This window comes from Pezoporus flaviventris, unplaced genomic scaffold (genome assembly GCF_033815535.1).
Source record: "Pezoporus flaviventris isolate CSIRO_AGI_PZ_B2104156 unplaced genomic scaffold, CSIRO_AGI_Pfla_v1 ptg000031l, whole genome shotgun sequence".
Classification (NCBI taxonomy): Eukaryota; Metazoa; Chordata; class Aves; order Psittaciformes; family Psittacidae; genus Pezoporus; species Pezoporus flaviventris.
Genome location: NW_026892579.1, coordinates 51,801,388 through 51,815,450, shown reverse-complemented (window position 1 = coordinate 51,815,450; position 14,063 = coordinate 51,801,388). Strand labels below are relative to the sequence as shown.

Genomic DNA, 14,063 nt, shown 5'->3' with positions numbered 1-14,063 from the left:
AAAAGTCTTGTCCATTTTAGCTAGCAGAATCTAAAGCCAGATTGAGAGAGATCATGGAAACGAGGGAACTCCAGAGGGCACCAGAGGTGCTTCACCACGACTTTGCACACTGGCTTCTTCCCGTCAGTGCATCCAAATAGAAGGCTGGTGTTGCTAATCAAGAAGACTGGAATTATGACAGCAGCTCCTTAACCTCCTGATAAGCAAAGAAGCATAAAGAAAATGGAATATACAAAGGGGGAGAGTGGCATCTGTAAAGGCCACCCACAAGTAAGGCTTTGGGTTTGGCTCTTTGCTGCAATTTTAAAACATGTTGAGCTTCAAAACCCATTTAATTTTTTGCTTTTACCCTTCAGAAAAAATGGTGTTACTTTCTTGCTGCTCCCAAAGTCTGAGCCTCTGGTTTCTTGCCTGTTGTTTTTTGTGTCACCTTGTCAAATGTAATGCCAAGCACTTGCAGGAGGCTGACAGCTCTAGGCTCAGAGACTAGCTAAGCAACAAAACTAATCTCAAATGGTTTCATAGGAAGGATGTTTCATATCAGCTGGATGGCTAGGCAAAACGAAGAATAATTTGTGAGGATGTTCATTGCTTTAATTATGTAGCTTTAGTATCCTAACCCTATTATTTTTTGTCTGCTTTTACAAGGTTTCTGCAATGAAAGAAGTGTCACTTGCAAGAAAATAGTTTTGCTGGTTTTGCTTTTATACATATAAAAAAAATGATCTGGATGTGGTTTTCCACCTTCATGAAAAGTAACTTTGAAGTTAAAGGGTTGAATCCAACTTCAGTAATTGGTAGGTATTTGTCTTTCCCTATATAATGAATGACGTTAGGAGGATACATGAACTTTCCAAACACTACAGATTCTTACAGACACAAGCATTCCAAAAGCAGACATGGAAGCTATGTCTATACCCAATTTTACAAGTGAAGAGAGTGAGACTAAGAGGTTGATTAATGAGGCCAGGTAGTGTGTACATGAACAGACACAGATCTCTTGAGTATAATCTCAGCAAGTCTTCTTTTTGTAAGTATTTTGTGTCATGTTTTTTGGTTTCCCAGCACAGAATGTGGATAACTTCTGGTGGGTTTTATGGAAACTCTAGTTTTCATGAAATTTTGCGGAGATAAAAAGACTTCAGCCAAAAATTAAAAAAAAAAAAAAATCTGATGCAAGGGCAGGTTACAAAGGCAAAGACAAGAAGACACATGTCAGTGTGACTTTCAAGTTCCTGGCTGAATCTGTGGGAAGCTCATATATAACATGGAATGGAAGAGAGAAGTAGATACATGCTCTCTCCACTTAAGAGGAGAGAGAGGTCGGGTATAAAATAAAGAAAAATACTAGTCTTTTGGACCTTCGGTCCAGTTGGAGGGATATCTTAAATTCTGATCCTCAGACTGAGGGCTGATTTGATACTTTATCAACAGGCTTAAGTGTGAAATGAATAAAACAGGATCCTAGATCCAGAACCCTAGCTTTGATTTAGTGCAGAAGCCACTCCACTAGAAAAGGATACTTGGGGGATCTCTTTCTCCATCCAGCCTTAAGTTTTCCTTTGCAAAAGAGAACAACTTCAAAAGAAGGGATGGAAAGTGAACTTGCAGATTCACCCATGCCACCAGAGCTGCCATAGGACATTTAGAATATCTATAACATTGGTAGATGTGATGCAGGACTCACAAAAAACCCTTCAGCTGAGGGAGTGGCAGATGAATGTGAGATGGGGTGTCTTTTTACACCTAAAATGACCCTTGATCCCTAGATTCACCAGACAGGTCAATCACTCTAAGGTGCTTAAACTGAAGCTAGGAAATGCCTTTAGTCACCTATATCTGCATTAGTGAAGTGAAGAGTGTCCAGACTTCTCTGATCATGAGTGACGTAGAATAGTTTGGCTTTATCTCCATTATTCCAGCATTTTAACCTGTGAAGTAGTGGTCATATATATCTAAGCTTCCAACTGAGAATATCCTGTTGACTGAGGTGAGGCTGACTTGTGCCTGGGAATTGTTTGGGACAGAGTTGATCAAGGCCAAATACATAAAAGGAACCACAGCAGAAATCAAACATTACAGACAATTGTGTTTCAGTGTCCAGGACCATATCTACCCAGCTTATTAGATTAGTTTTCATGTATCTTTTGGAGAGTATTAATCTCTACATGTCTCCATTCCTTCTCTGAAATACGACAGATACATTTGCCTTCTTCACAGCAGGGATCTATACAACTGAAAATATTTGGTTTATCTGGTCTGGTTATCTGCTCTAGAGAGTGTTGGATGTATTAAATGTCTGGGAAGCACAAAAATGCTACAGAGATGAGTGATATGCAGGTTATTTCCAACTATTTTACATATTGTCATACTTCAGATCTACCTGAACGCCACTGACAGGAAAAAGATGGAGCTTGATGATTATGCTGGTTAACATTGTCCCAGATTCAGCAGAAGAACCTGATGGTCTGCAATGTCACCATTCAGCTCTCCTGAATTAGTGGCAGGATTATGGGTGTTGGGGGTTATCCAGAGCTTCACCATCTCCCATCACAACTACCTGCACAATATAGTTTCTTGGTGTGTGTCTTGGAGCTATTGGTTTCCGGGCAGGATTGTTTTCTGCTGTAGGTCATGATTGCCCTGGTTCACCATTTCCAGGCTTTTCTAAAGTGAATTATTCTCACAGCCTTACATATCTGTTCTTTTTCATCCATCTTTTTTGCTTTCTTCAAACATTCCAACCCCTTTTTTCCCTCCCATCACCCTAGAAATTTGAGAATTGTCTCTCAGTTTCACTGGGCATAAAACTAGTCTCTTTTACTTGTTCTGAATCCAAAACCAACCGACTTACAATGCTAAAGGGAGGTTTGTATAACCTTTCTGTTCTGAAAGAAAAATAAAGATGAAATTTCAGCTTTACTGACATCAGTAGAATTTGAAAATGATTTTCAGAAGACATTAAACCTCCTGCTTTTCCCTTTTGCATACACAGATGCATGCATGTGTACACAGAAGTCTATCATGATTCTGTGGGGCTCTGGGGAGAAGACATCTGCGTTGTAAGTAATAAAAGTCATTCTAAAAAAGAAACTAAGGTTTATTTAAATATTTTCTTTTTCTCATGTTTTCCTTTCTTTTGCTGTCACTCTCAGTCTTTTACTCTCCCTTTCCTGATGCTCACTCCATTTTGAAAGCAAAGGGTGAGAGAAATATGTTCCTCTCCTTAAAGTTACAGAAACTTTTGTGTTCTTTTCTAGTACTGATGTGCTGACTTCTCTCTATACTGTAGTATGCTCATAAATGCATTTACACAGATCAGCCTTTAAAAAATGACAGAGACACTCATATACCTGGACACAACATCTTAGCACTTTTTCCAGGGTGTTTTTCGTTTGCTCTGTGTCTTAATGATGATTCTGTTTTCAGAATCCAGGGACAGGGTAGCTCAAGTGGTGGCTTTCAGTCCAGAAATCTTGAATAAAGCATACATAATACTACCCCTGCTGAGGTACTGCACAATAGTTGCTGATAAAAATGTAAGGGTCTATGGAATTGTTGGTTCATAGTCAAACAATATTGGGAATTCATTCTTCATGCAGAATTGAGTTTTCTGTATGCAGGTCAAATGGACATCTCAGAGCAGCTGCACAAACATGGTTGTACCACAGGTGTAGAAGAGCCTCTTTTTTTGCTTATGTGGTAAAGTTGTGCACAACTCAGCAGTTTTCAGGCTCACTGGCAATTCCTTTGAAGATTTCCACTGTTTTACCCTTTGTGTGAACTTTGAGTTTGTAGGTTAAGCAAACCCAGCAATTTTGATCCCTTCAAGTGGGTTATCCTGTACTTCAGGTTGGACACATATTTACAGATCTTGATGAATTGGAACTCAGTTGAAAAACTTCAGAGAAATGTGAGCTTGAAGATTTAAAACAGAGGAAATGGGAAGCACTGCTTCCATCTGACTTGTGCCAGTCTGTGAATCCTGGTCTTAATTATTAATGTTGAGAAGTAACATCATGAACAAGTGGAGCACATAACTCTGCACTTACTAGCTGTAGGATAATTTATTCCTAAAGAAAACTCCCTTTTACCCCAAGGTAGTAGAAGTTGGATTCTACTGTAGGTATCAGTTGTTACAGCTCTTCAAAAAGTCTTCTATTATCTTAGAACTTATTCTAATAATAAAGATATGTGTGATTTCTCTAAATTTTTCTGGTCATGATTTTTTGCATCATATTGCATAAGCATATACATATGTGTATAAAATAACTTTTCACCTTGCACTTTCTTTGCTGCCTTGGTTATTACAGTCTACAAGGCAGAATTTCTGAACCTCTTCTTGTTATATTAAATCTGTATAAAACTATATGAGACTTACCATGATCAAAAATCACCTCTTATTGCATAATATCATAATTTTGAAAAAAAATTCTATATTTATGCTAAAAAATTCACAAAACCTAATCAGAGATTCCAGTGAAAGACTATGCTTTGTCCTTGCCAAATGTGATATTTTGTCCCCCTCCCAGTCTAGAGACTTATGCAGCAAAAAGACGGAGTATTTATTGTGAGAAATTGTACAGTTCTGGAATACAGCTAGAAAAGAAGATGAAAATTTCACTGTTGAAAAAGCATATTAAAAAAATTGTGATGACTACATGGAGTCATTGTTTCAGATTTAAATCTCCTCTGCAAGATGCATTTGTAGACCATCAACAACTCTTGGGCATTTTGGTCATAAATAACATTAATTTCATGTGTATTATCAGGACCATCCACTTACTAAGACAGTCCAATTTTAGACTCTGATTGCCGTAGATGTCATCAGAGTATTTGACAATGACTATGGCATGAAGATCACATCCTCTCTGGCATACAGTTGCACAGCTTTTTATATGTATAGATACATGATAATCATGTTCATTTCACTGTAATACATAAGGACAACCAACCTGTTCTTTTGGAAATCCAGTCTTAGGTGGAACATATGATTGGGTCCTATGATCAGGTATGTGGAAGCCAATGTACTATGACTATCTGATTCTTATTGTTAGGCATGTGGATTGTTAGGCAGATGCTTTCAACATCTTTTTATTAAGTGATTTTTGACTATTCTATTTCTGCTTGTGACCAGTAGGAGGCTGTGCTGTGCCTCAGATAGCAGTGAGCGTATTGTTCCTAGGTTACAAGACCTTTCTCTGTGTTTTGGGGTATCAAGAATTTTCCCTCATCCCAACTGATCAGGTACAAATTTCCTGTGACAGAGGTTGGTTCAGTCTGAGGTTCATCCCCCAGAGAAACACAGGGAAACCAAGTGATCAGTCAGAAGCACTGTTTTCTGTGTTGAAAACTTGACTTGGAAAATAGTTAATGCTCCTGAAAACATGGTGAATTACATTCTTGTATCTTCTCTGACATCTGTGACAGATTTAAGTGCCTTCTGTGATACTTAAGAAAGCACGTAGTCGTAAGAGGGCTTCAGGTGATCTAGCTGTGGAGGCTGCCAGATTTAGTGGATGGGAATAGTGATGTTTTTGTCTATGCTAGTTTTAGCTATTTACAATACAAGTGTCTAATGTGTACTGGTTGGCTAAGCTCTCGTTCAGCTGAAGATCTAGACCGCACTGCTCAGTCACTAGAGTTTAGAGAGAATTTCAAGTCACACAAATATAGATGTCTATGTTAGGTCTGCTTAACTGTAATGCAGATTTCATGGGCTATACAGGCAAGATGCTTAGAGGGTACAGCAGAAAGTACACACATGGCTGAAACGAAGGCTCCTACATGTAGATGAGTAGCATTGGAAGTCTGGGTCAGAATCTGCATCTGACCTCAACTTCTCTATAACAGATGGAAAAGGAATATTGTCTCAGCTCAGCCTGTGGGTCTGGCAGTACTCATCATTCACTAAACACAATCAGAGAAGGCTGTCTGATTTAAGCCCAGGGAAGCATCTTTGTAGGGTCAAGACCTGTGCTCTTCTAGGTGCCGATTTTCAGTCCAACACTTATTTCTTATTGCAGGCAGGAAAGAAAGTACTGAATGATCCAGGAGCTGCTACAGTAGCTTTGTACTTCAACCTACTGAAGTATAGCAGAGAAAGAAGGATGGGAGCTGTACCAGTTGACAGCTTTTGCAGATGAAGCCTTCAGCATTTTATCCTGACTGCTATTTCTTTAAGCACAGGAATCCTTGGGGATTAGCTACCTTGTATCATGTTTACTTTTTGTGCACGTAATGGGGAATTACCTATTTTTCCACAAGCCTAGGTAACCTATTAAAATCACTCTATCAGTATCCTATATAAATAAGTATGTCTCCCTCGGTGTGACAGTGTAGTTAGGTATTGGGGTATGTGTTTATAAGGGAAAGCATACATAGACATAAATGGTATGTACATGTGTGTGCACATCACCACATGAGAACAGAAGTTGGGTTTCTAGATATGTTCATTTACACATAGGATGCACGCAGGTATGTGTTAGAATAAGCAGGAGCGCGTGCATTTGTGGACCAGGCACTGCCATTTCCTCTCCCCACCCCCTGACACATAGATGAAAGAAGTGGGATGGTGGGTATTGGTATTTTGGAATCCATTCAAAGTTGGAGGAACTAAACTTTAGGTATCATACCACCTGACTGCTGGGTGTTTCATGCTCTATCTGAATCATAATAGCTAAAAGACACTTGGATGTTGGGGTCCAAAATTGCCTGTCCACCCAACAAATGAAGAGTGGCTCAGCTGGCTGTAGCAAAGAATATGGAACATCATTCTAAGCCTTTATAGGCCTAATGAACTTGTTTGGTATTATGGTCTGTAAACAACTCTCTGGAACAGTTCTTTACATGTTGATGATTTCACATATCAGCTAATTAATTGCTAGAAAAAAATAAAATCTGCAGCCTGAGCTAGTCATGTATTCCCCTTTGTGGTCTGAACAGAAATAGGAGCACCTGTAGGATGTTTCATCAAGCTTATCTTTGATAATAATCTTAGATGACCCCACAATTTCAAAGTGTCTCTCTGGAAGTTGCCATCTCACTCTTAGCTGTATCTAGCACATTGCCTAATGAAAAATGTGAAATTATACAGCAACTCCTGGGCTAATAAATCTCTCTGATCTCAAATCATCTATGCACTTTTATCCATAACTTAGACAAAATTCTGATGAAGTTTGGTCTTTGTCTTCATAACGGCTTCTTGGGCTGTCTACACCAGTAAATTAAATATTGCTATGGCATGGGCCCAGAAACTGAGTCTAAATATACGAGCAGTCTCTGGCTTTTTAGTCTCAGCCAGCTTGCGTTCTCCCACACCTTTCCAGGGTGTTGTTCTGTAGTTAGTAGTTAGTAGTTGTTCAATTAGTGCAGTAAAACTGTTCCGGTAGGTAGTGTACTTTGAGGACAGTCTGCTTTGGAGACCAAAAAGTTAATACTACAGTCACAGTAAGATGACGTCAAATGGTCTCAGTAGCATAGAGGAGGCTCTGGAACTATTTAGTGAATTGGTAAAGGTGCAGCCTAACTGTTCCTCCTTTTATTGCTACTTTGATTCATCTATATTGTCACTTTGGCTCTGGACTTCAGTTTCTACATTTCTGGACCACCCACTTTGTTAGTTAGTTTGTGATTTGGCTCACATCTAGAGCAAGACAACTTTCTGGCCAGATGGGCAGATTTGGCCAGGAGATGTAGAAAATTACTTATGCAAACTCAGACTGTGGTCCTAGAAGCAGGGTGAATGCAACTAACCTGACCTACATTGCTGGACAAACACATGCTTTTAATAAGCACAGAGAACACAGGTATTATGGACATTATAGTCTATCTAAGTTCCTAACTAAGGGAACAAATACCACTATGACATCATATGTAGTCTTTATCAAAATTATGGATTTTAGTTAATTGTTCCTCTTTCAAAATCATACCTGAAATGTGTTAAATGTCTCTGGATGTCGAGGTCTAATATTGGAGTTGGTCTGGAGGATCCGAGGGGGGATCTGTCTTGACTTAGAAGGTCCTGGAATTCTTTACATATTTGTCTAAAAGGAAAGTGGAAATTCTTAAATAAGACGAATGTAATCCTTTCCATAAAACTGATTCCCATAACGCTGTCACCTCATCCTGAATGATCTCATTCATAACAGAAATGTTTGGCAGCGGCTTTGTTAAAGAAATTAAAGGCAAACAAATCTCCCTTTTTGCTTCTCTGCCCCAAATTCTCAGAGCCAGCAACATACAGAATGTCTTGAACAGGAATAGTTGCCCTCTGGAACAATATTAACGCTGACATTTTAAAACATGATTTCTGTCCTGAGCTGGACTCAGTTAGGTAGTGTTAAGTCTGACTAAGCTCACCTTTGTTAGAAGCCAGGGTTATGTTTAAAGAAAATGATAACAACATTAGAACATGCCTGAAGATGCTGTGTAAATACACTACTTGTATAGTTGCTTCTCTGCACTGGTTTATCTGCAAGTAGAAGTACTGGCCATTTTGGCCTTGCTTTTCTAACCCCCTAACTCTTAAGACAAGTAGAACACTAGGAGTTGTGAAGGAAAATGCTACCTTTGCTCTCACAATTTCCATTTATGACCATACTCTGCTTCTTTGTAGAGCCTGTGACAAAACTGATGGATTCTCAACAGAGACCTCTCCCATAAGTCTTCCAGATTGAGAATTAATTACAGCAGCAGTATTTAAATTTCCTATTGAAACATTAATTAAATTGTTCTATATTTCTACCACACATCAGGCAGCCTAAAGTAGGTGTCTACAGCAGTCCAGAGGACTTGTATTGGCAGTGACTCTTCCTTTATGGTGAGGAGCTCAGTGACTCAGCTGGCAGCGCTTACACAACAGACAGGCACATGAGGCAAATCCCATCATCTCCATTTTTTCTCAGTGATCATTTACAGGGCAATACACACTTTCAGAAGGTAGGACCTGGGACCACGGTTCAGCACCTTGCAATGGGACCTTGGGCTCTGTCTTGCCTGGTGTTCTACCAGCCTAGTAGCCCAACTTCTTTGGTAAATTTGAATGGCCTTGCTGTCTTCTCTCTTCCTCTTGGGCCTTACCTCAGGCTTCTCAGGATGCCTCAGCACCTGGGGCTTAAAAGTATCCCCTGGGATATCACTGTATAGGACCTTACACTAGGAGAGACCTGAAAATATGGTCTTTTCATTCTTGTAATATTGTTGTGTTGGGTCAGTTTGCAAATTAGTCTAGGAATATTCTACTAATGTACTTTTCAAAAAAGAAACCACATCAGCTCTATTTAGTGTGTGTTCTCAGAAGACTACTATCTGGACCATGGATAAATAGAGACACCACTTACTTTCAATTGGTTTATGATACAGTTAATTAAAACTGGATCTCTCTCTCAAGAATTCTCTAAATGAGCATACCATTTTCCATTGACTGTATTGGAAATACAGGCACTTGGTGTGAAGTCAGGAGGACCTTATGCCCACCAGATGATCAGGACACTCATCTGCATTGTAAAGTATACAGTCCCAGGCATCATTCTCATAACCTCATGTAAATTGTCATCTTCTGGTAAGGTCTGAATAGTTATGCTCCTCTAGAGTCCTAAACAGGGTAGCTTCCTCAGTATGGAACCTGGTGTATGCTATCTCCCACTACATACCCAGAAGATATTCGGGAGAGTTCAAAAAACAATTCTAACATTTTAATAAGATGGACAATTGCAATCTCATAACTCTGAATAGTTTGTGAATAGTTTACTTTGCTAGCACAGATGCAATCACTGTGTGTGTGGGCAGTTTCTAATACTAAAGAACATCTCTGTTGTCCACAATTTCTGTTAGAAGACTTTGCACATCTGGTCCTACATAAATTTTGAGTGCATTGTCACCTTGTAACTCTTGTCCTTTGGGACAGGGGCATAATGGAAAAAAAGTGGGTAAACTCAGCTGCTTGATCTTTAGATGGTTCTCCATTTTCAAGCGAGGAAACTATACTAACCTTTTTTTACTCTGAATTTTATCACTGTTCTGCAAGTTGTTGAAATAGACTATAGATACCATAGCTCTCTCTTGACTGAGAGGAAAGGAAATGAAAAACACTATTTCCTACTGTGCTGCTGGACTTCATCCAAGCCTGATTTCTGTAAGCACTTGTCATCTGTATGGACCTAGACACCGACTGCTTGCAAAGAGAGCATAGCCTTAACCTTTCAGGCAAAGAGAGGTATTCAGCAGAAATGTATGTAAATGCAGCATACAGTTTTAATGAATCAGGTCCTTAGAGGAAAAACAGTTCCTTTCAACAACTGAAAACAGTCAGTCATTTTGGCTTCTAAACAATCTACTATCCCCAGTTGGCCCTGTCAACACTGCTCCTCTCCCTCCAACCTCTACTTTCTACCTGTTGAAAAAGTTTATCTTAAAAGTTCTTGCATTTTGACAAAGGAAAATGTCAGAACCAAGTGTGTAATTAAGTTCCTTTCTATCTTCACATGTCAAAAGTCTTTACTGAATGTTGGCAGATTGAAAGAAAAGAAAAAAACTTTTTTATTATACACGAAAACCTGCAAAAGGCAGTAACCTACTTTTTTTTCAAGGAGATTTATAGGTAAAGTGGTGTTTCAGAGCCTCCACTAGCAATAAAACATCACCTGGGGTAGTGACAGGGAGAGTGCTGACAATTATTTACTGAGTTGGACTGTGATTTTGAAAAAACAAAGGTGGTTATGCTGTTTTAGGAGCCACAGATTAATAAGAAAAGTCCGGGTTACTCCAGCAAGGGAGGTGCCCAATTATTTGTGATAGACAGTCAGATATTCCAGTATATAATCAGAAAAAGATAAAAAAACTCTGAATTGGATCACAAGAGCCCATGTAGTCCATGATCCTATCTGTAGCAGTTACCAAAGCAAATGCCTTGTGGTGAGTACAAGAGTGGGGCAAATGTGTGCCCATGAGTCTGATATAGTCCAAATGTGGCAGAGTTGCCAGGCAGTCAAAGATCAGACATCAGTGAGATACAAGTCCTGTGTGTCTAGTCGCAGAGCTACTTTTCAGAAAACTGAGCACATAGTGTCATGAGCTAGGTTTTGATTACTCTGTACTGGCTGTAAGTAATCCTACATAAAACTGTTATTCACACTGTTCTGTTTTGGTCCGTGTAAATATGTGTATATCTGTCCCTCTGTCTCATGTGGAAGGCCTTGTGCTGTAATACTCTGTGATGTTTCCCACAGGACAATGTACCTCTCCATCAAGTGGAATTATTGAGGCAGACTTCAGCAGTCTGTCCTAGCTGCAATCTGACCATGTTTAGTCTCCAATTGTAAAGTCATTCAGGGTCTCCCACATCTCTGCCAGGTGAACTAACCCATGGTAAAAGACCATCAGGAATCAGGTTCCTTTTTTAGTTTTTCATTTAAGTGTGAATTACATAGGTATGTCCTGAAACCTTTCTAAAGGGTCTAGGGTTAATAAGCCAGTATCAGCACCCTTTGACCAGAATGATGACAATTTAGTCTTTGTTTTGGAGCATCTTGCTCTGAAGTGCCCAGACAATCATCTACTTTGTCAAAGGAGATGAATGGAAAGAAGGAGAATCATAGGAGACCAGCATCTTTCATTATCCCCTTGCTAACCCTTTCTTATTCTTTCAGCTCTTAACCAAAGCTTGCTTCACTTCCATCCTGCCCTTGTTGTCACTTGTGTTCAGTGTTCTATACTGGCTACAGAGCACAATTATCTCTTCTTCCCATGATAATTGTCAGGTAAGACTTCATTGTCTAGACCATCAAATTGTTAGAATGGGCCATGCCACCAACTTCTTGCATCAACTAATTCTATCCCAGCCAGGTTCTGAGTTAGCAAATGTAGAGACCATTTCCAAGAGATAGCTTTGGAAGGTCAGGCAGTTTAATATAATGAACATGTCTTGTTCCATGGTAAAAAATGGTCCTGATTTCACTTACTGTATTACTATCAACATAGCCTCAGACCAGGTAGGGTTGAGTAGGGCAGTAAAGAGAGCCTCCATGTGTTAAAGAGGGTTACTGGTATCTAAAGTAGCAGTGTTTAACTTTCACTAGATTGTAGGCCACAGTTCTGTGCATGGCAACTGAAATACTTCAGAGAGGTTGGATTTCTTCATCACAAGGTATAGATGGCTTGGATAGCACTGTGAACTCTTACTGGACACAAGAGACTTCTGCATTCTAGACACTAAGAACTAATAGAGCTCTTAGTTACCCTCGCCTAGATATGTAGTGCCCAAGACATCCGTAACCACTGTCAGAGAAAAAGAAACCTGAAGCAGCAGCTGGTAAACAACTTGGATAACCAGTTTCTCTCAAATGGCAGTAGGTACCTATGTTTGGAAAACTGAATTAAGCCTCTGAAGTTGGATGTCTGAATCCAGAATGGAATTTCACCTATGTAATATGAATTGTGGAAATAACTTGGTTCTTTTCCCTTATTTTTCCTCAAGACCCCACATGCGGAAGATCTCACCAGGGCTGCCAAAGTCACACTTCTATGGGCTTCTGGCTCTGACATAGAGTGAACAATGGCGATGAGCAGAGATGGTGGCAGTCAAGTTCTTTCCATAAGCAAAGCTTGCCATGGGTGATTTTACCACCCTGTAATTGCAGTGTTGTTTTTGGTGGCAGCACAACAATCCACCACTTTTTCTGGTGTCCTATCTCACAAGCACATGACGCAGGGCAGGTGCAAAATTACAGAAATTATTACAAATCTAGGGCTTATACGTGCTTAGTGAATATTTGAAATTCTTGACAGATGTTTGGAGCACCTACAAGCAGACACATGGAAGCATGGCTGGGAAATATAATGCTAATATTATGATACTATGGACCTGTGTCTCTTGTAATACCTGGACAGGACTGGCCTGTGAATCACTGTTCTCCTTCCAAGCAGGAGAGGGCAGTAGTAGCACATATATGGACCCATCTGTCCTTGTTACAAGGACTATGATTAGAGTAGTATATATAATATATACTATATTATCTGTTGATAATATATATGTATTATCAACAGATCTCTCTGATCAATTTACCTGGTGTTTTAAACTGAAGAAATGGAGAAAAGGTGATTTTGTTCCTTACAAGTGCAGGATAACAACCTACAAGCTCAAAATTCATGGGGGTTAGGAGTAATGTATGCCCACAACTCCCCATCTCAGTAGTAAAAGAGGGTGAAAAAGTAGGTATGGAGTGATGAGAAAGAGTAGTGAGACTCCCTCAATGGGGCAGCCTTTGGAGGCAGGATATAATAGCTACCCATTGATTATTGCAACCTATGGGAATACGATCTCACTAGAGGTGGAAAAGAAGGGGTTGAGTAACAGTTTACAGATGGGGCAAATCCTCCAACTGGGGCAACTTGCAGTCTTAACTCTTGTTTAGGCTGTACCGCCCAGCAGTACAATCAGCATTTCTGTAGGTAGGGGTGCAGACTGTTAATGGGCTATACAGCAATAGGAAGACAGAGCTTGCAGAGAGGCGCTGCCTCTTGCCAGCTGGTTTATTCTCATGTCTCTGAAACTCCTCATGCCCTTAAAACAAATGTGGGTATAGGTAAGAATAAGATCATGTTCCACTTATATTATTCCTTTTAACCCACAAGTGATTAAATTAATCACCCCTAAGCCACATGGTGCTCAGTTTATCTCCCCAGGAAAGGATCATTGGCTATATTCACCGAATTCACAAGTCTGAGATGTTTCAATTCATGTTGTCCCTGGGTCACCTTCAGGGCAAAGAGTTCTGGATACGAAAGGGACACAAAGGCCAGGAATCCTGGCAAAGCAGAAGGGCATTGGAATACAAAGGACAGCCCTGTTGCTGGTCAGTCTTCTCCCCTAATAAAGGGTGATTGCACTCTGTTGGATCCCAGCTTGCATGATTTCCCAATGTTTCAATCACTGGGATGGTAGTTTGACAGCTCTGGTGCCTGGCCTCAGTTCTCCTGTAGCCTCACTTTGTGACACTGCAGTAGGCATAAGAAGAGTATGAGCATGTTCATGGTTACACCAGACAGATAAACTGTACACCTAT

General features: G+C 39.9%; 1 protein-coding gene across 3 annotated transcripts in view; it reads right to left on the bottom strand.

Annotated features, from left to right (window-relative positions):
- TFAP2D (transcription factor AP-2 delta) overlaps nt 1–14,063 on the bottom strand; it is a 54,556-nt gene that overhangs the window by 9,991 nt on the left and 30,502 nt on the right. For all 3 annotated transcript variants that reach the window (XM_061461012.1, XM_061461011.1, XM_061461013.1), the window contains one exon: nt 7,932–8,045. In XM_061461012.1, the coding sequence (XP_061316996.1) occupies nt 7,932–8,045 (114 nt within the window). The remainder of the gene's footprint in view (nt 1–7,931; nt 8,046–14,063) is intronic.